This window comes from Artemia sp. Qi Xiang Cuo, chromosome 13, assembly GCF_049724085.1.
Source record: "Artemia sp. Qi Xiang Cuo chromosome 13, ASM4972408v1, whole genome shotgun sequence".
NCBI lineage: Eukaryota > Metazoa > Arthropoda > Branchiopoda > Anostraca > Artemiidae > Artemia > Artemia sp. Qi Xiang Cuo.
The window spans coordinates 70,049,863-70,076,455 of record NC_142806.1 but is presented as its reverse complement, the minus strand read 5'-3'; the positions used below and the strand labels follow the sequence as shown (position 1 = coordinate 70,076,455).

The 26,593-nt window shown below is 36.0% G+C and overlaps 1 protein-coding gene across 1 annotated transcript in view; it reads right to left on the bottom strand.

Annotated features, from left to right (window-relative positions):
* LOC148945598 (uncharacterized) overlaps window positions 1–26,593 on the bottom strand; it is a 240,017-nt gene that overhangs the window by 191,688 nt on the left and 21,736 nt on the right. The window contains exon 2 of the mRNA XM_089098857.1: window positions 24,702–24,886. Coding sequence (XP_088954983.1) covers window positions 24,702–24,886 — 185 coding nt within the window. The remainder of the gene's footprint in view (window positions 1–24,701; window positions 24,887–26,593) is intronic.

Sequence of the window (26,593 nt, the reverse complement as noted above, 5' to 3'; positions counted from 1 at the left end):
ACCCCCAGGGTATAACCATAAACCCGTGCCCGGAGGGCTGTAGGGGAGTGTTTTCCTCAAAAAGACATTTTCTATCTTGAAACCAACTACGCTGAACAAAAAGGCAATCTCAAAAGGTTGACTGGATGTGTTTGGAGGAAGGAGGGGCAGGGGGGGGGGCGTAGGTGCCCTACAATCACTTTCGACTATCAAAAAGGGCACTATCCCGTTGAATTTCCAATCGAATGAGCTTTTTTTGAAGTTTCTACGACAACGCCTTCTATAAAAACATTATATGCCCCCTGGCCATAACTTAAAACCCTTGCCCTGCGGGTTGTGGGGGAGTGTCCTCCACAAAAACATATTTTCTATCTGTAAATCAACTACGCTGAACAAAATGGCTATCTAAAATTTTTTAATGGTTGTGTTTGCGGGAATGATGGGCGTGGGAGGGGGGCTAGTTGCCCTCCATTCACTTTCGACTATTAAAAAGGGCACTAGCTCTTTGAATTTTCAATCGAATGAGCCTTTTTTGAAGTTTCTACGACAACGCCTTATATAAAAAACTTATATGCCCCCAGGGCATAACTTAAAACCCTTCCCTGAGGGTTGTGGGGGAGTGTACTCCTCAAAAATGTATTTTCTATCTGGAAATCAACTATGCTTAACAAAATGGCTATCTCAAAATTTTGATTGGATGTGTTTGGGGGAATGATGGGCGTGGGGGGAGGTTATTTGCCCTCCAATCACTTTCGACTATTAAAAAGGGCACTAGCCCTTTGAATTTCCAATCAAATGAGCCTTTCTTGAAGTTTCTACGACAATGCCTTCTATAAAAACCTTATATGCCACCAGGGCATAACTTAAAGTCCCTTGCCCCGAGGGTTGTAGGGGAAGTTCCTCCTCAAAAACAAAACAATATCTAGAAAGTAACTACGCTGAACAAAACGGTTATCTCAAAATTTTGATTGGATGTGTTTGGAGGAATGAAGGGCACGGGGGGGATAATTGCCCTCCAATCACTCTCGACTATTAAAACGGGCACTAGCTGTTTTAATTTCCAATCGAATGAGCCTTTTTTGAAGTTTCTACGACAACGCCTTCTATAAAAACCTCATATGTCCCCAGGGCATAACTTAAAACCCTTGCCCCAAGGGTTGTGGGGGAGTGTCCTCCTGAAATTTTCTATCTGTGGTGAAGCCTTCTAATTTAGTCAATTTGGAATTTAGTAAAAATATATTAAGACGCAAATACAAAGTTTAGAAATACCACTTTTTATTAAGATAAGTAACATATCCTGCCAAGTTTCTGCTTAGCGGGAAATTGAGAAATCACCACTTCCTAGCTATTGCGTCGGTTGGGTACAGGAAGATGTGGTTGATAAAAATGTATAAAAGATACATTTTATAGGAAGGGGTAGACTGATACTAACTTTATGTCGGACTGATCTCTGGTCCGTTGATTTAGAAATACCTTGGAATATTGTCGGACCATTGTAAGTGTCTAAGTATCTTATAATATGTTATTGTAGTTTTCTGAGACTTGTGGTCTATTTGGGACAGCCAGTCCCGGTAGAATATATATCTGGTATTATTTATTTGTTAACTGAATAAAAGTATTGTATTATAGCTAACATCTCTACAATCTACCTTTAGTCCCTCGAACATACCCAGCTGGTACGCCTCATTAGTTCGGTCATAGCCTAAGGCATGCTACCAACGTTTAAATACCTTAGGGCCAGCGTTTATCTCCCCTATAAAGGGAGAATAAAGGCATCTACGACTACATCACTCAAAGGCCATAAATACACCTTACCACAACTGGTGGCATTTCGGATAAACTGCGTCGAGAGGGCTAGATAAAAATAGTAGATTGAAATAAAATGGCTTTACCAGAGGAAAAATGACTTCACTATCAACGGTACTTGAAATTGCAAAAATTAGACCCGAATACATTTGCATCTTAGATGTAGATGAGTTTATTAAAAACTTGAAAGTTTTCGACGAACTAACTGAGGCACGGGATGATTATGTCAAAGAGCAAAGCGTGTCAGACAGATTAAATGGCCGGGCCCTTAAAAAATTTGAGGACCTTAAGAAAAAAGAGCCTAAGGTCATTAGCACTCTAATTGAATCATTTAAAACAATATTCATAGAGAAAAGAATCTCCGAGAGGCTAAGGACAGAGGTAGTGCCATTCAATACATCAACTAGTATTAGGGAATATGCCAAAAAAATTTGTAGATCTGTATGCTTACAATTAGAGAAAGGAGGAAATGACGAGACAGTAAAGAAAGTACAGCTACATACTTTTACCCAAGGGTTACCAAAAAAGCTATTAAGACTAATATTATCACGGAAACCTGAAACTTTAGAGCAGGCTATAATACTAGTCGAAACAGAGGTAAAAATTGACGAGGATATGAAAAAGTTTGATCAGATGTCAACAAATAACACAGGAGCCCAATAAAGTATTAAAATGAAAGGGGACAGAAGCGGGTGAACTTTGAGGAGCCAAATCGTGAACCAAAAAGACGCGAAGGAGGCCGAGGGTCGCCGTCTAGGAAAATAGCTGACAGATTCCACAACCTTGAAAGATTAGCAGCTAATAATTATAGAAAATATGGGGACCCACCTCCACCAAAGACAGATAGTTGGGGAACCAACAATGACAGATAAAGAATATTTAGAAATAATCAGGAAACCAACAAACAACTAAAGAGACAATTTAATTGCTATTATTGTAGCAAACCAAACCACTATGCAGCAGATTGCTGGCATAGAATACGCAAAGAAGGTCAAACGTACAAGACAAGACACCAGTTCAGAACGCAGGGGGACAGAAATTTATGAATGCAGGGAACATATAATACTAGACAAATACCTAATAATATTCTTAAATTTAGGCCTAGGAGGCAAACGGTTAACAATTCCCAGGGTCAAAATAGCAACGCTGAAGAAAACTGGGATAACCCCAGAAACTTTTGGTATAACAGTGGGTATTTAAACGGAGAAACCAGCCTTTAAGGGTCGACAAAGCTGTTTCCTTACAAAGACCCCTATATAGCTTAGAATGTTGTGATACAAATGCAAATAATAATAGTCTACCTATTTTGCGTTGTTTTAAAATTGAGTTTTTTCAAAATTTACCATGTTTACTGGACACGGGCGCATCTAAATCATTAATTCGAGAGGAAGTTTTTAAGACATTTCCACCTAGTGTCAAAAATCGCGTAAGCAGATGCCAGAATACCCTGACGTCAGTAACAGGGCACAAGCTGACAATTTTGGGGGAATGTCCATTAAAATTTAGCACAGGGGATAAGGAAATAACAGTAACAGTGACAATGTGCACGCAGCTACCATTTCCTTGTATTCTAGGAGTAGATGCTATCAGGAAATATGGGATCGTATGGGAACCCATATCTGATACAATAACCATAAACCAGACAAATGAAACTAATAGGTAAATTTGCGAAACAACAGATAAGGAGAGTAACGATTCGACAAATTATAAACTAAAAATAAGCGGAAAAATCACAATACAAGGGGGAACAACCGCTCAAATTCTAGCGACATTAAATACAAAAGAAGAAAAGGTTAAAACAAAGGATGCCATGATAGGAGGATACACCCTAAAAGAATACCCCACGATTTTCGCAGAAAATCTAGTTATTATAATTTAAAATGGTATCGCATACCTAAAACTATCCAATCTAAGTAATAATAAAGTAAAGCTGAGCGAAATAGAGCTTGGGTCAGTGGAAAAGATTTTAAATTCAGAAATAAAATCTCTAAACAGTCCAGAATTAGGCGTAAATTTCTCAAGCTATAAAAAAATATCCTCAATAAAACCGTAACCACAAGAAAAGTATGGAATGGTGAACACTGAATATTTGAAACAATTTGATTGAAAGCCTTTACCAGATAACTTGAAAACCCGGGTGGAAAATATTCTTTGGGGTTTTAGATGGACATTTGCAAGACACAAAGCGGATTACGGATTAACTCACTTAATCACACACAAAATATCAACAGAGGGCCCTCCAATTAAAAAGTCATCGTATAAAACACCTTATCATTTAAAACCATGGCTGGACGACCAAATAAAGGAAATGGAACAACAGGGTATAATTAAAGAAAGTGAAAGCGATTTTTGTTTTCCACTAGTAATAGTCAGAAAAAAAGATAACACCTGGAGGTTATGTATAGATTTTAGAGCGCTAAATGCCGTGACGGTAAAAGACGTGATGAAGTTACCAAGAATTGATACGATATTAGATACGCTAGGAGGTACAAAATACTACACTAGTTTTGACTTAATAGCAGGATATTGGCAAATAGCTTTAGATCAAGAAACTAAGCATAAAGCACCAGTAATCTTAGACGATGGAAGAACGTTCACATTTGAACGTATACCTTTTGGCTTATCATTTATTCCAAATTGTTTTAGTCAATTAATGAATTACGTGTTAAAAGATAAAGAACCAGGAAGGAAAAAAGATACCTTGGCTTATTTAGATGATTTAATTTTGTTTAATGACAACCTGGAAAACCACTTGGTCGGACTTTGGAGCCATATTATTAAACATAAATTCGGAAGGAGTAGAATCAATAGTCCAATACGCCAGCAGGTCACTGACGGAGGCAGAAAAAAAATATTCGACGGTTGAAAGAGTGCATAGCAGTTGTAGTTTTTACAGAATATTTTCGACCATTTTTACTCGGAAAGAAATTTATTTTACGCGTAGACCAAAAATCCCTAATTTGGCTACATACGATGCAAAATACTTCAGCCCGGCTGAAACGGTGGATACTACGTCTGCAAGCATATTCATATACCCCAATATATATAAAGAGCCGAACAAACATTTTACCAGACTATTTGTCACGAAATCCTAATACGGAAGGAACATTGATAACAACCATCCAGAACGAACTGGAAGGGATACTATCCAATGAAAATATTTCGAATCATCAGGATAAAGATGATTTTTGTTTAGCGATCAAATCTTTTTTATCAAAAGGAACGGAACTGCCAGAGCACTTTAAACATTTTTGAAGGACTTAGATAATTTTGATCTTGATGAAAGTAAAAATCTTTTGGTAAGATATCACAGACCATCTCAAGAATACAGAAAAAATGGCTTAAAAACTATTCCAGTAATTCCAAAATCACTGGAAGGAGAAATCTTACAGATGGCACATGCAACGATTCGCTGTCACATGGGAGAAGCGAAAACTATGGGGAGGCTAAAAGGAAATTTTTATTTTCCAAAAACGTACTCAAAAGTAAAAGCTTTCATACAAAGCTGCCAAGTGTGCCAAAGAAAAGTCGCCACCAAAGATCCCTAGGGCCAAATTAGGTCTCTACCACACCCCTTCAGGGGTAGGAGAATTAATGTCAATAGACGTTTGGGGAACCGGAGGCAGTTTACCAGTTTCCAGGAAAGGAAACAGGTGTGTACTAACCGTAGTTGACCATTCTAACTCAAACTTATACACTTTTCCAATTAAAGACGAAAAGACAAAAACCATTGCGAAAATTTTTGTCAACCGCCTGTTTTTGGAACAAGAAATTTTTCCTAGAGTTTTACTTAGTGACAATGGGCCATGTTTTCGAGCCAAATTATTAGACGAAATTACGGAATATCTGGGGGGTGAAACGATGGTTTACATCGTCTTATGAGGCAGCCGCTAACGGAAAGGTTGAACGCAAACATAGGGAATTAGCTTACATGCTGGGGTTACATGCAAGAGAAGAAAATGAAAATTGGGATGAACATTTACCATTCGTAGTCTTTGCAATAAATAACGCTTTTTCACGTTCCTTAAAAGAAACTTCATTTTACCAATATAATCAGGAAATGGTGATGCGAATGAAAAAAGCTATGGAACAAGTTAAAGACAATTTGGAAGATATGAAAACCGAACAAAAAGAAAAATATGACAGAACAAGCAAAAATAAGACAAATTATTATTTAGGAGACTTGGTTTATGTATACAAAACCAACATGGAAGGGACAAAAAAGTTAAAACCGAAATGGAATGGGCCCTACAGGATTGTAAAAATTCTACCAAATAATAACATATGTTCTAAAGTATCAGTATAATGAAAAGGAAGAATTAGTACACCATAATAGAATGAAAAAAGGATTTTTTTCAAAACATTGGAAATCAGAGCCTATTCCTTCAGACGAAGAAATAGAGGGAACAATTTCACCAGTATATATCAGAAGACCATATGAATTTTATGACCTTTTTAACGACCGCAAAGGTTGGGAAGAGTGGAAGGAGTATTTAGCCCACTCTTGGCTACAAACTCTCCACAACAAACAAGAGAAAAAGGGAAATATTCGATGCTCATGGGATACTAGCGGTGAAAGCGATAGAGAGGAGCCTCAAACACAACCTAATCGTTTAAAACGTGATAAACCAAACGTGAAATCCAAAGAGGAAGAAAAATTGGATGGAACCGATGAATTATCTGATTTTCATACATAAGACTCACCTACAGTCTTAACACAAAAATGGATTTTGGAACAAACACCTTCTACCAGACGCGAGCTAACAGAATATGACACCGATAATTCTTCTACAGAAACAGATATAGCTAAACCTGGGCCATCGTTAAGAAAACCCTCCTTAAGAGAGAAATTATGGAGAAAAGTAAAGAAACCAGTAGGACAGTAGCTTCCTTCGTCAGCAGCACAAGCAGCTAAATCACTTATGAAAAAGGCCAAACATCATGAGAAACAAAGATTAAAGATATTTGACGAGGCAACAAAACCGAGCTCGAATTCAGAGTCCTTGTAAACCACACTATAGAGGCCACGGAAACACTTGCAAATATTATAAAGAAGAAAAAAAAAATTTGGACTCCAAACTTCGGACTAGGAAACGGAGAAAGGCAGAACAAGCGTAGCCCCCAGCCGATTAATATTTGAATAACATTAAATGATAACGGAAAAATAAACGACTAAAGAGCCTCTAAAGAAATATCTATATTTTAATAATGCCAAAATTTCATTCATAATATATCAAATAAATACGGTCTGATAGTAGAAATCAAATAGAGTGAAGCAAATATTTGCTTATATCCCAATTAGTCGACAAATAGATTGTGCCATTAAAAGCCAACATAAACCTTATCACGGAAAGCATTACACAGGGCATTAATAGGTGACTCGTAACTTTTAATGGATATAGTGAAACTAATAGAATTATACATATTTAGAATCAGCACTAAAAGTAGATTCTTTTGATATGTATATTGAAAAAATCATTTTGGGCTGAAATTGAACAAAAAACCGAGGAAGGTAGTTTACTGAAATAGGGTCATTGGAAGCTAGCAAATTTGGAGTTGAGCTCAATCACTCCTGGTCTCTCGTTGTTAAGTACATGCAATGCATCTACTGACCTTTGACTCTCTGAGGTGGCAACTCCAGTCGAATTTGAAAAAAAATTGTTTTGAAAGAAATTTAAAAATAATATCAATAAGAAAACAGCAAGAGTTTACATAAGTGCACTAAATGTATAAGCTAGCTGTAATCTTGTTATAATTAGTTATAGTCAAATATATAAATTTTCTTTATTGGTTACAAAAGGTAAAAAAAAATTAAGATAATAATTAAGCGCTATAAAAATTTAAGCGAAACTTAGAATAAGCTTAGAAAGCAAAAACGGTGCGAGGTAAAAGAAACGAAAAGTAATATAAAATTAAATTATAACCTAAAACTTACCAGGAGGTAAAAGCCAATGACAAAATCCACTAAAAATAAGCCAAAAATTAACCCTATCGTCACAGGCAAACCACAATAATAGTTCAAGGTAATAATTTTAACTCTAGCGATGCATTGGATCTGAGAAAACAAACTGGCACAGGAGTATCCTAGTTTAAACAATTGGTTTTCACCTGTTCCAACCCAAACACCCAAATCCCAATCCATTGAACCCTAACACAAACTAAACGTATCCACTTTTTCTTTGAAAATAAAATATAACATTAGACAACAAAAAAACTCGCAGTAATGAACATAAATTCATTCTTGTAATTCTCCCAGATTCAAGCTTATCAATAAACCACAGATAATGAGCACCGAATTCAAAGTTATTTAGCCTTGCGAGGGAATTATTGCCTCTCTTTCTTTGGCTAATAAAATAATAATTAAAGCTGGGAAAAATTGGCAACCAGTATATCGTAAAAATTGCATTTTTAGCAAGAAATGAGAACTAGCAAATGCGGGGCAAAACTTAATTAAAAGTGTTCTAAAAATCACCTGAAAAAATATAGTATTTTTCTAACACGAACACTTTCGGACGAAGAAATTTAAATAATTTCAAAAAAATACAGGTTGCAACAATAGACACCCCCACCCCTAAAAATAAAGAGATAATGAATTTGACCATAGTAGGGTAATCAGCATAAAAACTTGTAAAAGTTAGGAATAAAACATGAAACATATAAATATAGGCTTAAAAAAATACCTGTTTTACTGAAAAAGCTGAAAAAGACTTGGGAAAAAGCCTTAGGCTTCATTGAAGTAAATAATAAAAAAAGAGAAGGGTTCAAGTTGAAAATATAGCCAAACAAAATTAAAGGGAAAGAAATTCAACGGAGTCAGTTAAACTCTGATATACACGCATATTAAAACTGACCGAACGAGACTAGTACGAAAATTGTACTAAATAAGTACAAAATAAGTAGCATTAATACTACGGAGCCAAGTAGATATGCTCCAAGTAGACAGGAAAAGTTTTGCTCTCTTAGGTGGGAGTAGTTTTTGGAAAATGACTAACAGGGCATGAAAAATTAAAAGAAGGCACATAATAGCCTAAAGGACCTAAGTTGAAGTTGAAACTTAAGACAAGACCACTAAAAGTTGGGAAGTTAAAGTGAAAATAATCATTGTCACGTGTATGTAAAAAAAAAAATTACTGTGTGCCATGAAGGCAAGGTATATTTTCTTCAGAAGGGCCACTTTGTTTGATAACAGAATAGCCCAAGAGAAAACTGTGGCCACAAATAAAAAAAGTGTAGCAATACTATAGATAATTAATTAGTAAGTGTGCAGGTTCATAATAGTCCTTTTAGCTGTAGCTAATGACACGAGAACTTAGAAACTTTATAGGAGCTACCAGAAGGCAGTCCTGGTAACCAAACCTTCAGGGTGCAGGCACGAGTCAATTGATAGTGCCCAAACAGGTAAAAAGACGAATAGCTAAATTTTTAGCTTATCAGATCTAAGCTGTAAATGGAGCCTCATACCAAAAGGACATTAAAGCTAAAAAAGAGAGATTACAGGCAAAAACGTTATAAAACTGTCTCAGTCACCTAAAAATTCGAAAAGAACTAAAAAGCTCAAAAGTCTGAATAAACAAACAGACATATAGTAAGCTAAAAACAGTTAATGACGCAAATTGGTTCGAAATAGAACCAAAGTGGTAAAACAAAGATAAGAAAATGTATATAGTCGTATATGGAAAAGTTATATAGTGGTAACAAATGTTGTTGAGAAAATATATACAGTTATAAAGATATTTTGAAAACCCTTTATAAATATATATATATATTTATTTATTTATGCCCGCTTACAATGGAGAAATGGAGAAAAAAAAAAGCGGAGTACAAAATGAAACAAAAAAAGAAGAAAAACATGTTCAACACTAAAAATTAAATACAGGTATTTCATTCACAGAAACAGTTGAGTCAGCGGTGAGTCGTATAGTTTACTGAGGGATCGTCTTGAGGCTCTCCGTTCTAGATAAATCACCTTGGTTGATTGATCAATGATTCCATATATGGATGAGATCTCCGTGTTAGAAAATCTTAGTGGAAGTCCCAGCAAAAATTCTGCAAATCTGTAGTACGTGGTTCGTATTTTTCGACGCTCGGTGAGGGACAACATTTCCCACAAGGGTGATACATACCAGATGGCAGGAGAGACGACGGCGTTGAATAGTTTTGACTTAAAAAATCGATTAAATGACCACTTGCATTTGACAGCTTTTCCATATGCTGAGCGGATAGATTTACAGACTGATTCAGCCAACAAGCCTCTAGTTGACCTAGGCGTCTGGCCATACGTGATACCAAGGTAATTTAGGGACTGGGACTGCTGGATTCTGATACCGTCAAGGACAAGATTGGAATTGGTCAAGTTGGTGCCGCTAAAAACGATAAATTCGGTTTTCTCTATGTTGACTCGTAATCCTATTCTTCTGTATAGGGTCACTAAGAGACGAAGATTCTCTTGTAGACCCCTCAGCGTGCTGCTTAGGAGCAACAAGTCATCTGCATAAGAAATGAAACTTAGATCCAAGCCCTCCAAAAAGAATGTCCGAAAAGCAAATCTATTTACAGAGTAAATCGCAGAATTAAAGATGATAGGGTTTAGAGTAGATCCTTGCCGAACTCCATTGAAGAGCCAAATGCCTTCAGAAGACTTTTGCTTGTGGTGACCAGTAATTTTTTCCCATCCCAAAGCTAGACGAATATGCAAGTGGTAGTACCAGTCATGGAGAACAAGAACAATGTGGAGGTCGACTCCTGAATCTAAGAGGCACCACAGTGCCTGCGATTGGACGACAGAATCGAACGCAGCGGAAACGTCGACACTGCAGGCAAAGAGTGGCTTTTTAACTAAAGATGTAGACCTCATTATTCTTTTTAGTAGCCGATGGGCGTGTCAACAGCCTAGCCCATTTCTGAATCCAAGTTGTTTGTCTCCCATTAGAGCGTGCGACGTAATATGGGGCAACAGTACCTTCTCAAATACTTTGCTGATAACCGATGAAACTGTGATTGGTCTGTAGCTTTTACAAAGCAAGGGATCTTGATTCTTTTTCAGAATATTGGATGTGCGGCAACCATGAAAGTTGGCAGGTGTGAGTCCTTGCTCGATGCTCATTTGGAATAGTAAGGCTAAGTACTCATGTAGACGTTCTGTGCCGTGCTGTAGGTGCCTCGGAGTGATCCCTTCGAGCCCTGGAGACTTGTTCTTTTTCAATTTTCTCACAATTATCTCAATATACCATTTGGAAACAATGACATCAGTGCGGCGGAGTTTTGCACTGATTAATTGCCTATCTAACGTAGATTTATATATGGAGTACATCTCGTTGGGTGGTGGCGCAAGCACGTCCTTGTAATGATTTAATCAACTTTCATTAGGACTGGGACTTTGCACATTAGTGTCGGCCCTGTTAGATTGGAATCGCTTCCATAGGACGTTTGGGTCACTCCTGCAATCACAAGACAACTTCTCCGCTTGCTGGACTTGCATATTCTCGACATTACGCTTGAATTCGTTTTGGGAATGTTGAAAGCACTTAAAAACTGCTTCAGAACGGGGTTTGTCGCAGTTCTTCCACAATTCGAACCAGAACTTGGATCTCTTCTTGGCAGACTTGATATTTGGGCTATCTCATCCCTTTTTACGAGTGTTCGGGTACACTTTTGCCACTGGAACAGCGGTAGATTCCGCAAGCTTCATCGAATGAACAATTTCGGAGCAAAAGATGTTCAGGGCTCGTCTGTCTTCATTTTGGCCATGAGTAAGCAGGTGGAACGGTACTTTGATTTTAGCAAGAGTTGAGTCAAGAATATCTTTACAAGGACTGATCTATCCTTTGCCATTCACTCTTGATAAAACATTATCGCCCGGGACACCGCTTGTAGGTGGAGAATGGTACCATTAAGCTTATCCCAAGGTGATCGCTACAATTGTGTTCCGAGTCAACAATGGCTTTAATCCCGGTCGGAAGTAGGACATTTACGAAAAAGTGATCGATATCTGATGTAGCCAGGGATGCGCTGTGGACAAACGTGAAGGACTGGGATTTTGAAACCGGGGCCATAGCGAAATATGGCTTTATAAATATGGAATTGTTATCGTAAAAAAAGTGTAAATATAGAAATGTTAATAGCAAAGTCATGTTATATGAACTATTACCAAGCCCTGATATAGAGGCTAATCACAGTTATCATTTATAGTGTAAAGTCTATTTGTTGGAGTTGATTTTTTTTTGTAAATATTTTAGTTGCAGTTAAGACTTATCAGATAAAAGTCTTGATGGACTTATGTAAAAGTCGTACAAAAAACAAATATTGCAGTGATTAAATAAACTATTAGGGTACATAATTATTATTTGTTTTTAACAATTAAGTTATGTATCATATAACTTCTGTTAATATATATATATATATATATATATATATATATATATATATATATATATATATATATATATATATATATATATATATATATATATATATATATATATATATATATATATATATATATATATATATATATATATAATATAAATATATATATATATATATATATATATATATATATATATATATATATATATATATATATATATATATATATAAATATATATATATATATATATATATATATATATATATATATATATATATATATATATATATATATATATATATATATATATATATATATATATATATATATATATATATATATATATATATATTAGCCGGTAAGAATTTTAGCCGGTATATCTCCACGTATGTCTGTTAGAGAAATTTACCCAACTTTAAAAATTGTGCCGGCTGCAGGCCTTCGTGAGTTCTATATATTGTGGTTTATTTTTGGACTGCAGCAGGATGTTCAGCCTCGTTGTTTTGGTGATTTATTGTCCATTAGGTCTACTGTTCATTCTCATGATACCAGGGGTAGCGCGGACCTCTGTGTACCTTGAGGTTTATCGTCCCCTTCATTTTTTTTATAGAGGTAAGCGGAAATGGAATAGTTTGGAGAGTGATATTAAGACTTTTGGTGACCCCAATATTTTTAGAGAAATCATTAGGGAACTGCTTTTTGCTGAATATGAGTTTTGACTGATTAACTGATTTATCTTTGTGGGGGTTTTGTTGTAAGATGTTCCCAGAGGAAGTATAATATATGATATTATTTTGTATTTATTGTTTAGTGTGATGGTATTAGTGGTGTCGGTGGCCAAGTGTTTTTTGTTTTAAGGATTTTGTTTTCTCTACGTCCCCCACGGACAAGCTTTGCTTTTTAGAGGCAGCAATAATTTTTTGTTGATATGTTTTTTTCAATAAATCCTTATCCTTCTTATTCTTCTTATATATATATATATATATATATATATATATATATATATATATATATATATATATATATATATATATATATATATATAAGAAGAATAAGAAGAATAAGGATTTATTGAAAAAAAAACATATCAACAAAAAATTATTGCTGCCTCCCCTAAAAAGCAAAGCTTGTCCGTGGAGGAGTTTTAACGTGGAGGAGTTTTTCTTTGAGTTTTAACCATTGATTTAATGTTATATATAAATGTTTGACTTCGAGTCAACTTATAAATATTTTTATTGTGAAACAATCTGTTAAGTGATTAATAATTACATATTAAGAGTAAAAAGAGGAGAAAGTAATTAAAAGTAATTAACTTCCGTTAAAAAAAAGAATGCAGTGATATATATACAAATTTCCAGTGTTTCTTTTTACTATATATAGGTGACAAATTATGCTTTATGTGTATTCTAATGTGAATATTTATTTTAGATACAGCCTTAGCTTTTTTTGGAAATCAAATTTTTCATAACATCCTTTCGGGTCCATTTTTTTCAATCATTTTTTGACGCATTTTGGAAAGTAACAGATTTTGAAGCCACGTCAAATGTATCCTGATACTAACATCTCATACCATCAGAAACCAAACCATACCTGATCAACTGATATTTTGGAAACTGTATGCAGCATTACAGACTTTTCTAACAGTTCATCGTAAAGTGAGATAAAAATCAGAACTTAATTTAGGCCTAGAGAATGTGCTATATAGCCTCAAAGGCTTTATATTATTGAGATGTCTGAAAATGCTTTGTGCTGGAAAAATATGTGAAAATTTAAAAACCAAAATTGTTATGTGTAATTTATCCAAGGCATATTCTAATCCTGAAAAATAAACGGTATATCAACCACATCACACAGATAAATTAAATTATTAACGGGAATTAAATTTAATCTCAAATAATTCATAAACGTTTTTAACATAACTTGATATCGAATTTAAGCAGAACCACTAAAATAATGTTTGAGCCGCTTGGGGTCGAGCTAAGACAGAAGATGTACATGAAAGGGGTAAAAAGAGTATTTTTCAGTCTTAGCGACAGAGAAAAAGAGAAACAAGGATGATTTGAAATTAAAATCCTTTGACAAAAAAAAGAACATGGCCTATATTGTACAAAAAACATAACCCTAAGGAAAACCATAGAATGTATATGCATATAATGACCCAAAGATGGCAGCATAATAGCTGTAAAAAAAACTAAGTTGTTTTTAAAAGTTAAGTATTGAGAGTTTTGGGCAACTCTTCTTTAAACCGGGAGTATTGTGGTGAAGCCTTCTAATTAGTTCAATTTGCAATTTATTATAAATATATTAAGACACAAATACAAAGTTTAGAAATAACACTTTTATTAAGATAAGGAAATATCATTCACAATGTCTGATTAAAGGGATATTGAGAAATCAGTTAATCCTGGTGATTGTGTGGATTGGGTACAGGAAGGTGTGTTTGATAAAAATGTATAAAAGGTACATTTTATGGGAAGTGTGAAACTGATACTAAATTCATGCCAGACTCACGTCTGATCCGTTGCTTTAGACATGCTTTGGACTAATATTGGATCATTGTAAATGTCTAAGTATCATGTAATATGTTATTGCAGTTTTCTGAGACTTTTGGTCTACTTGGGAATGCCAGTCCCAGTAGAATATATATATCTGGTATTATTATATGTTAACTGAATAAAAGTATTGTATTATAGCCAACCTCTCTACAATCTACCTTTAGTCCCTCTAACATACCCAGCTGGTACGCCTCATTAGTTCGGTCATAGTCTAAGGCACGCTACAAACGTTTAAATACCTTAGGGATAGAGTTTATCTCCCCTATAAAGGGAGAATAAAGGCATCTACGACTACATCACCCAAATACCATAAAAACCACCTTACCACATATCTGGAAATCAATTACGCTGAACAAAATGGCTATCTCAAAATTTTGATTGGATGTGTTTGGGGCAATGATGGGCATGGGGGGGGGGGGGGCAGGTGCCCTCCAATCACTTTTAACTATTAAAAAGGGCACGTGCTCTGTCAAGATTTAATTGAGTGGGCCTGTCCTAAAGGGTTTACGACAATGCTTTATTTAAAAACTTTATATGCCCGCAGGATACCACTTAAGACCCTAGCCCTGAAAATGTTGGGAACGTGTCTTTCTCAAAAACATATTTTCAATCGGGAAATCTGTAGCGTTGAATGAAATGGCTATCTTAAAATTTTGATTGGATGTGTTTGGGGGAAGGACTGGCGTGGGGGGGGGGGCTAGTTGCCCTCCAATCACTTTCGACTATTAGAAAGGGCGCTAGCCCTTTGAGTTTCCAATCGAATGAGCCTATTTTGAAGTTTCTACGACAACACCTTCTATAAAAACCTTATATGCCCCCGGGACATAACTTAAAACACTTGCCCCTAGGGTTTTGGGGAGTGTCCTCCTCAAAAAGATATTTTCTATCTGGAAATCAATTACGCTGAACAAAATGGCTACCTCAAAATTTTGATTGGATGTGTTTGGTGGAAGGATGGGCGTGGGGGTGGCCCTCCAATCAATTTCGATTATTAAAAAAAACACTAGCCACTCCAATTTGCAATCGAATGAGCCCTTTTCGAACTTTCTACAGTTTCCAAGTTTCCAATTTGCAGTGCTTTTCGAACTTCCTACGACAGCTCCTTCGATACGAAGTGCCCGGGTATGGAGAAAAAAACAAAAAAACAACACATTGTGCCCACATCGTTCGGGGGGGGGACTAGTTGCCCTGCAATAACTTTCAACTATTAAAAAGAGCTCTAGCCCTTTCAATTTCCACTTAAAATTTCCTTTTTTGACTTTTCGATGGCAATGTTTTCTATAAATGGCTTATATGCCCCCAGGTGAAACCTTAACATCCTTACTCTGTGGGCGGGGTATACACGCCTTTCCCAAAAGCATGTCGACTATCCGAAAATCCACTATGCTTAAAAAAATGGCTATCTCAAAATTTTGATGGGATGTTTTTGGGGAATGATGGGCTTGGGGGGGAGGGGCTAGTTGCCCTCCAATCACTTTTGACTATTAAAAGGGCACTATCCCTTTGAATTTCCAATCGAATGATACTTTTTTGAAGTTTCTACGCAACGCCATCTATAAAAACCTTATAAGCACACAGGGTATAACTTAAAACCCTTGCCCCGAGGGTTGTGAGTGAGTGTCCTCCTCAAAAAGATATTTTCTATCTGGGAATCAACTACGCTGAACAAAATGTATATCTCAAAATTTTGATTGGATGTGTTTGGGGGAATGTTGGGCGTGCGGGGGCTAGTTGCCGTCCAATCACTTTCGACTATTAGACAGGGCACTAGCCCTTTGAGTTTCCAATCGAATGAGCCTTTTTTGAAGTTTCTACGACAACGCCTTCTATAAAAACCTTATATGCCCCCAGAGAATATCTTAAAACCCTTGCCCCGAGGATTGTGGGAGAGTGTCCTCCTCAAAAAGATATTTTCTCGCTGGAAATCAACTACGCTGAACAAATTGGCTATCTCAAAATTTTAATTGGATGTGTTTGGGGGAATGATGGGCGTGGGGGGCTAGTTGCCCTCCAATCACTTTCGACTATTGAAAAAGACACTAGCCACTCCGAATTGCAATCGAATGAGCTCTTTTCGAACTTTCTACGACAACTCCTTCGATACAAAGTGCCCGGTTGGAGAAAAAAAAACAAAACAAAAAACACATTGTGCCCACAGGGAAGTTCTAGTGCTCTTCTTAAGAGTCAAAAGTGATCGCAAGAAAATTACCCCCCCCCCCCCCGATCAAGTAATTGAAAGGTCCAGTGATCCAGTAAAAGGGTTGTAAGTTAGGCAATTCCTCCATTCTTTATATATAGTACATGTTATTGAGAAATGTGGGCATGTTTGACCTTTACTTTCCAAAAAGACGAAGTGCATTCAGGTGAGCCTCCAGAGAATGCTTGGGGGAGTGTTGAACTAAATCAAAGCATGTTATGTTATACGGACATACGGGTTGTCAAAAGGGCGTAACTGAGGAATGTCTCAGAATATTAATTTGGAACTTTCAGGAAATTATAAGGGAGATCATCAATTGACCAAAAAGCAGTATGTAAACGCTATTACAACTACCACCTTTCTACAGCTACTACTACTACTACTACTACTACCAATACTACTACTACTACTACTACTACTACTACTACTACTACTAAAAAAACAACCACTACTGTAGTGAGCACTACCAAGGCTGAGGATATTAAAATGAACATCTGAGGAAAAGTTGAGGGGAAAGTTGAAATAAATTAAAGTTTGTGCAAATAGATTGTCAAAAGATCGTATCAGCAATATTTTTAGAATAGCTTAACGTTTCAAAACGGAACTTCCAGGGCATCATTATGAAGATGCATAACTTACCGAAAGGTAACATGTAAATGATAATATTACATTACTATAACTACTATCCGGGTTGCAGCGGTAGCTAGCAACCTAGTAAGAGACGATCAAGCCCCATTGTGAAAACTACAATAGCCCATAACTCCTACAAATAGAGTCAGATCAAAACAAAAAGTACACTGTTAGACCAGCCTTGTCCGGAATCCCTATATAGAAAACTTACCGTCTCTTGGCTTTAATAGCAATGAAAATATTTTGGCTTGGAAATCAAAAAAAGGGGCTGTAACCACGATATTTTGCATATACGGCATCTTTTTTTCTTTTTTTTTCTTTTCCCCCGCAGATAGCTGGGCACTAGACTATCGTAAAGAGCTTCTTAATTGCTCACTTTAAGGGAAACTGAAGTATTTAAAAACATGTTGTAATTAAAAAAGTTAACTTTTAAAATATAATCATTTTTTTAAGAAAAACTGCATTTTTGTTTAACACTGTAGTAGGAAATGGTAATACCATCATCTTGCATAGGAAGATCAAAATAGTGCCTTTAATATTATATAAAGCATGTAGATATAGTTTCATAAAATTTAGTAAACAGCAACTCTAGCGGATAGTAAAGTAAAGACTGAACTCTAACCATCAGTTTTGCAATGACATCATGTGTCAGCATAATTTTGAATTGAACTTAACAGTATCTTCAAATATTTCTTTTAAATATCCGGGTTACAGCGGTAGCTAGCAATCCCGGTTGTAGCGGTAACTACCAACCTAGTAAGAGACGACCACGCCCCTTAGTAAAAAATGAAATAGCCCATAACTCCTAAAACTAGAATCAGAACAAAAAACGAAGTATACTATTAGATCCGCTTTGTCCGATACCCCTATATAGAAAACTAACTGTCTCTTGGCTTGAAGAACAAAGGAAATATGTTGGCTTGAAAAACAAGAAAAGTTGCTTGAACTACTATATTCGTCTTCGGCGGCATCTTTTTTTTCCGATTATGCAACACACATCTTTCGATCATAATTTTACATAAAGGATCGACAGAGTTCTTTATAAATTGGGACTGTGTAAGTATCGTGGGATATAATTAAACTAAGTAAAGGACAAACCTCAGAAAATCGTAACTTAAAGTTTTACGTAAAGTAAAAAGACGATCAATAGAAGAACAAACCATTGTATATATTTGAATTAGTTAGGTGCCTGATTCTTTGAGGTCCGTCTATTACTATTCCAAAGAAGAAAAGGCATAGGCTTTTTTCTGTTTGTAATCAAGGTTTTTCCGGGTTACAGCGGTAATTTGCAACCTAGGAAGCGACGATCACGTCCAATACTAAGAAATACAACAGCCCACAACTCCTGAGAAATAGTGTCAGATCAAAACAAAAGGTTCACTATTAAAACCAACTTGTATTAAACCTCTATATGGGACACTTACCGACCTGGATAATGGAACGCTGTAAGTAGACATGTTCCATTTTAAAATAATCATCAGCGATTCTAACCAAAATTTGGAATTACGGTTAACATTAATAAACTCTAAAAAAACAGTCTTCCACATATTTTTTTAGTGGCATATCGTTACCACAGAGCACGTTGAACTCCAATTCTTCACAGCCGAAGGAGAGTCCTCACTCCACAGTACTTTGGCAACTTGTTATATAAATACACCATTCAGTTTATGGTGCCTATGACAAGATAAAAATGCGTGAAAAACTAAACATACGATTTTGGAGTAATTAACTTTTCCGTCTCCTCCATTATTTTTTAGAATAAACTATATTAAAAACATATTTATTCCGTTAAAAAATGTCTATTAAAGAACAAACTTGAGCCAAAAGTAACCGATCTAAAAACAAATCTAAAAAGTAACTACCAACTGAGGAAGAATCATCATTTGAAGCTGATTTAGGAATGGTGAGTGTTATTTCGGCTAATTTTATTGGTAATAAGTTTAATGTAAAATTCTTGAAGGAAAAATATTGAAGGACGAACATTCAACATCACGTTGGCCTTATTAATTTTAGAGAGCAAACTGTAAAGTATAAAGACCAATTTTCCACTTCTCTGCCAGTTTTTTTGTGAAATTCCACAAGGAACTGGGATCGGGCCGCTGGGCTTCCTCCTCATGATAAATGAAATTGCTGCTGACATTACTGATATGCCCTTTTGAAAGGCTGTATATTCATATACTTCCTAAAATTTTCATCTTAATATTCTTAACCTTAGAAGTAGCTGCAATAGAAGTAGTACTTGTAGTTGTAACAGTACTTGCAGCAATATTAATAGCAATAGTAGCATATATATGTTGCCTTTTGGTCAGTTGGGCATCCCCCCCCCTTTATGATACCCTCGAAGTTTCATCTTGATACGTTAAGACATTCCAAAAATATTGCTGATTCACCCTTTTGACCCCCTTTTGACGCTCTTTTCATCTTAATACTCTTAGCCTTACAAGTTGTTGCAATTGAAGTAATGGTTTGATTAGTTTAGTAGTAGTAGCAGAAAAAGTAACTGTGGTAGCAGTATCAGCCGTTCCATGCTCATATTACCTTTTGGTCAATCGATCTTCGCCTTTAAGCATTTTCTTAAAGTTCCAACTTAATACCGAAATCCATTCTTGAGATACGCCCTTTTGACAATCTGCAAGCACTTAGTGTGTCTTGATTTAGTTCTAATGGCACATCAATATTCTGTAAAATGTTTACCTTCATATTGTTAGCCTTAATTGTACTAGTATCGTTGTAATAGTGGTAGTAGTAGGAGCAGTAGTAGCAGTAATAGTGTTCTATTAGTAAATTTGTGACAGAAAAAGAGATAAAATTTATGTTTGAAGAAAAAAGATTCGTCGAAGTACCTTAAGAACTGAATAACTTGAAGGAAAATAGATTTTAACTAATCTATAGGGGCGTTTTTGTGCCTAAGGCAGTGGGGGTTAAATTTCACTTTGGCAAAACTTAGCACATACTGTCTTTTGAATGCCAAAGTGAGATACCAAAGTAGAGCATATTTAAGAGAAATTTGTCTTCGGTAAAAGTTGACTAACACGATGCGAACTCCTGTCATTAGTATGATTATTATCATTAACGTTATGACAACAAAGCTTTGCAGCATTAATTCAAATTCTAATTCATTGAATTCAAAAACAAGACATAGCTATCGTGGGAAAAGCCCAAATATGATGTCTCTTAGTCATAGATAGCAAAATAAAATTGTCTTATAAAACTTCGTCAGGATAAATAAACTAAAGGATAAAAACACTTGAGATTGAGAATAAAATTGTCTGATAAAACTTCGTCAGGATAAAATAAACTAAACAATAAAAACACTAGAGATCATTGTAATATTTCACAAAGCTTGGCACAAAGCTTTTAATGTAGCGCATGCTGTTACAGTAGACTGGGGTCAGTGTCGGAACCTTCTCAGCCACTTCCCTGGGGGGGACGAGATCTTATAGGGACAAAAGGTGGGGAAGGAATGATCGGTAGATGGGATGTTAGAGGAGGGAGGAGCCAAATCTTAGGCATAATTTTTCTAAGAGGGAAGAAAGGGACTCAAGTTTAAATTCTTTCAGGTAAAAGGAGTAAGGCAGAGGGAAACCGCCATAAATGATTTGCAGCGATATCTTCTGAACTCGTTCTTTTTTATCAGTTACATCCTGGGTAAGGGCAAAGTGCCAAACCGGACAAGCATATTCAACTAAGGGATGGATGAAAGTGCAAAATATTAGTTTCAGCTTGTCCTTGGGAACTCAAAATGTGTTCGGTGTTTTTAGCATTTGGATTGCGCCGTTAGCTTTTTTTACAATTGTCTTTGTATTCTCCCACCATGACAGGTCCGAAGAAATCACCACACAAAGTAAAGTTATTTTATGACTTGTTAGCTCAGAAGCGATAGGGAGTTCGAAAGACGGTTCAGTATTCCGAAGAAAAGAAAATGTCGTGACCGAGCATCTGTCTTTGTTCACGACCATGTTTAGTTCTTCCGCCTCTGAGGTAACTTGGTCGACGAAACTAGCAGCATTGCTCTTCGAATCCTCAAATGCGACTTCCCTTAAGGACAAGTCGTCAACGTATTTTCCATCTGAAGGTGAACTGAATCAGAGCACACCATTTGTATGCAGGTTTTCAAAAGACCGAACCAGCAATATCTTAGGAACAGTTTGGTGTGTGAAGTTGAAACTTACAGGGCTTGTTGTGGGGGATGTTGAACTAACCAACAGACAAAACTTATATTTTAATGCTATTGCTTCTACTCATACTACTGCTACTGCTACTATTATTACTGCTGCTACTAATTCAACTGTTAATAAATCTAAGGCTGCCACTATTAATCCTACTGCTACTGCTACTACTACTACTGCTACTATTACTGATGGTACTACTACTGCTGCAACTAAAGCTACGAGTATTAGGGCGAAAAATTTGGGGAATAATTGAAACAGTATTGCACTAAGCAGAAACATACTATGCGCATACAGGTTGTCAAGATGGCGTACCACCATTTCAGGAATGGTTCAGGGACGGTGTGTATCACAAAATTGAAACTTTCAGCGTATATTGAAGTAGATCTTGAAGAAAACCAAAGGTGCTATGTGCAGGCTCCTATTAATGCTACTACTACTATTACAAACATTACTAATACACAAGCTAAGGGTATTCAGGGGAAGCTTTCAAGGAATATTTAGGCAGATGTTCAGCTAAATTATAACGAACTATGAGCATGTAGATTGTCAAAAGGGTGACGCAGCAATATCTCAAGAACGGCTTACATTGTGAGTTGGACCTTTCTGGCCACGTTGAGGCGGATTTTGAACTAGCCGGAAGGCAGTAGGTGTATACTATTAATACTACTACTACGATTGCTGTAACTAATAACGATGAGGTTTAGGCGAAAAATTTAGAGAACGTTTAGGGGGAGTTTCAATTAAACGAAAAACTATATGCATGCAAGTTTTAAAAAGTTCTTGTAAGCAATATAATAGGCAGTAAAGTGTTAACATGGACAGCAATAGCATAAAAACCTTTATAAGAGCTATTCTGTTTGGAAATTATAAAATCTAGTGCCCTTTTTAAAGAGTTAACAGTGATTGGAGAACAATCAGCCGTCTTCCCAATCCCATTAATTTTTCAAACACATCTAATCAATTTTTTGGGTTTAGGCTACTGCAACTATTTGCTTTTCTTAGAAAAACTTTTTTTAGATAAGAGTTTTCTAAATTGTTTTCTGCTCGTCTTCAATTGAAATTATTCTTTGTTTGGTAACGAAAGTTTTGCTTTTTTCGCTAGAGAAGATTTAAGATTTTTACTTGATATTTATATTTTGGAAAAGAATTTGCAACTAATTTTAATTATAGTTGTGCTTTAAAACTTCAGATAGATAGGTAGGGGGAATATTATTCAGATACATGAATTTAGATTCTGCATAATTTTAGGCCTTCTACAGGGCTGAAGCCATACTGAGCGCCAATCCTGTTGCATCCTTGAATATATATTGATATTGCACAAGGTGAAGTAAATTCAGAAAAATTCTGGGGTGGGGAGGGGAGGAGAGTTTCATGTCTCAGCAACCAGCCGAAATTGGCGTGAAGTAGCCAAAAATCAGTAAATTATGCTAATCAGTAAATAGTAGGTAAATTGTGTGAATATTTGGCAATATATCACAATTAGTTTTTGACAGTTCAGATAAACTATTACGTAAAAAAAGATAATAGATTATTCAGTCACAAGTTATCCTGAGATACGTTTTAATCTTCTGAAGTGCTGAAAACAGTCTTTCATTTGAGGCAGTTGAAACAGGGAACGTTAAGGCAATTTCAACGGTTTCTGAGATGGTAACAAAGGGGTTTTTGTTCGTTAAAGGTAAACAAGAGCTTTCCACGGGATTTCTGCCTTCATGGCCTCTGCCTTCTGCCACTCTGTAAATAAGATTTTGCCAAGGCTAGTCCTGACTCAGAGGTCAACTCGATGAATAACAGTGCAGAACATTCATGCACAAACTTGCTCGACTATGAAGTATAGACCATTTGATAATGTCGTTTTTCAATGAAGATTTGACAAGTTTGAAAATCTCACGATTCTTGTCTATCTGATTTCTTGCTCTAGCACCGACAATTGATTCAACATAAAAATTGAGAAGAAAACTGCTAATAGCAACTGAATGTCTTAGCTTTTTTATTTGAATTGTGCTCCAACAAATGGTTCGTTGTCCGGGTTTAAAAATATCGACTGTCTTCCTTTGTCAAATCACTCAATACTAACAACACAGAAGAGGTAAGAGTAGAGTATATACTTCTACTGTGACAAGCAAAGAAAAAAAATAATTTCATTCATTGCCATCTTTAAAGACTTGACCACGAAAGTTCTGGGATGCGCATCATGAATTTGATATAGACTTTATACAAAATTTGTATATGATAGAGATTGTATCTTTTATTGAATGGAGGATGAACAAAGACATAAACCTATTTAAAAAAATTATTTGTCCTTGAACTAAAGGCTAGGGACAAATGAGGTATGACAAAGTGGGGGAAACCAAATGAGGTCTTGGGGGGATTACCTCTACCACATAATAATTTACGTGCCAGATTACACCTACAAAATATATCACCTTTTATCTTGTTAACACACAAGCAACTCCAAAAATGCACAAACAGAGCAAGAGCTTTTCCTTCCGCTTAAATTTTTATTAATGTGACCAGTTTTAAGTTATTTAATGATGACAAAAATGTAGAGCCTCATCCCTTCACAGACCTTGGATCAGGCACAAACCCTAGAATGGTGGACAATCAGCCCACTCATACTTTAGATATTTAAAATTGTTTTGGTGAATATGTTTTTGATGAATCTTTAAAATGTGTTATTGACGAATTTGGCATATTTCCATGAAGCATTTGAATTATCAAAAAAGGCTGGCCCAAGGCACATACCCGAGAATTTTTCGGAAAAAAAAACTAACAAAAACTTGGGGAGGGGGGCAATAATAGAAAAAACACTTTATTTGATAGTTTTAATAAGGAGTACCCACAAATTCAATACAAATTACAATTTTTAGACTCTTGGCCCATTCCAAGAGCCCACATATCCTTGGTACGGACTGGTTATGCCTCTCTTAAAAGCACTTGACAACTTTTTTAGTTGTTTTTTTTTTTCAAAAAATCAGGATCAGACAAATTTTACTTACAAACTTTAGGCACGGTATCATCGGGATGATCCTTGCAATTCACAGGCATTTCGGTTCCTCCAGAAAGTTGCAACAAAATATTGCTGTGAAAAGGTGACTCGTTTGCACTTTCAATTTCATCTTGCTTTGGTTGCCTATGGTGCTTTTTCCTTCTATCGTCAATGTGAGTATCAACATGCTCTGCACTATAAAATACACGCACAATATATATATATATATATATATATATATATATATATATATATATATATATATATATATATATATATATATATATATATATATATATATATATATATATATATATATATATATATATATATATATATATATATATATATATATATATATATATATATATATATATATATATATATATATATATATATATATATATATATATATACGTGTTTTAGAATGAAATAAAGATATTGAGAAACGGGTAAAACTTTTAATAAGACATCGAACTTTGAAAGAAAAAACTATAAAAAAAAAATCATTCAAACTGTAATAAATAAAGAGCCATCAGAGCCCATAGGAATTTGGCGCCGTAGGGCGTCAAATCGAAGTTTCAGTGCTAGGTCTTTTTTTTTTACAGCGACAAGTAGCAAATCTGTCACCAGCCTTGCTGCAGAGGGGATCCATCCCTACGCCCCGTAATGCCCAACAGAGCATCAATCCACGGTGCTATGACGGAGTCAAATAATATTGAAGGTCCAAAAATTTCGGATTCATTTCGCGAATCCTTTGTCAACAGGAGAGAAATGGGAAGGATTACAAGAAGAAAAAGTTTTTTTTCTTACTTTTTGCATAACCTTTTACCCCGTTGATAAAGGCTTCTGGGTCTGAAGCCAAAACTTTCGGACTTTAATAGTATTTGTAAAAATACTTTTTGTGAACTTCCTAAGTTCATTGAACACCGGGGTTCCTCGCCCTTACACTCAACTATCCCTACTCTGGCTATATATTGGCCTCCCCTCTCAATGTGTCCTCATATTTTTTGGATTACTATTTTTAGTTACACATCGAGGCCAGCACAAGACCGATTCATTCATTCCCCGTCTAGTCGCAACATTGTCAATAGTATGTCTGTTCTGCCCAGAACAAGTAATCGTACCGTTTAAAACCTCTTTAAACTAACGGTGGGTTACACTGCTTAGACTGCTTAGACCCACGTGAAATCACTGTAATAAAACTTCTGTTGAGGTTGACGAGTCTCGGATGATGTGGAGAGCTTGACGCGGGAATTATTTTGGCATTATTAGAGCGTTTGACAATGTATGTGGGGTCTTGAAAAGAAGCAGCACAGTGGCCGATTTTTAAGAAATCCTGTTGGTTCAATGCGCTGATGCTGTGCCTGATGGTATTCCAAAGCGGCCACAGCGCTGACCGGCGTTGTTTTATCAGATTTCTCCGGATTCCTTCCCCATCTGGTCGCAACATTGTCAGTAGTTTGTCTGCTCTACATAGGACAAGTAATCGTACATTTAAAACCTCTTTAGACTGACGGTGGGTTACATTGCTTGGACTTCCAACGTGGAATCGCTGTAATCAAATGTCTGTTGAGCTTGACAAGGCTCGGATGATGTGGAGTCCTTGACTTGGGAATGATTTGGCCAAGGTATGTAGGGTCTTGAAAGAATGCAGCACGGTGGCCGATCTTTAAGATGTCCTGTTGGTTCAATGCGTTGCTGCTATGCCTGATGGCATTCCGAAGCGGCCATAGCACTGACTAGCGTTGTCTTATCAGAGTTTGTTGAAATAACGTTCAGATTTTAGTTAAAAGTTTGTTGGTTGGGGTTTATTTCCTTATGAAAAAAAAGCCGCCAAATCATCTCTTAATCAACAGCTACTACTAAGTTATGTTAAATATAGTTTATAATTTCATTCTG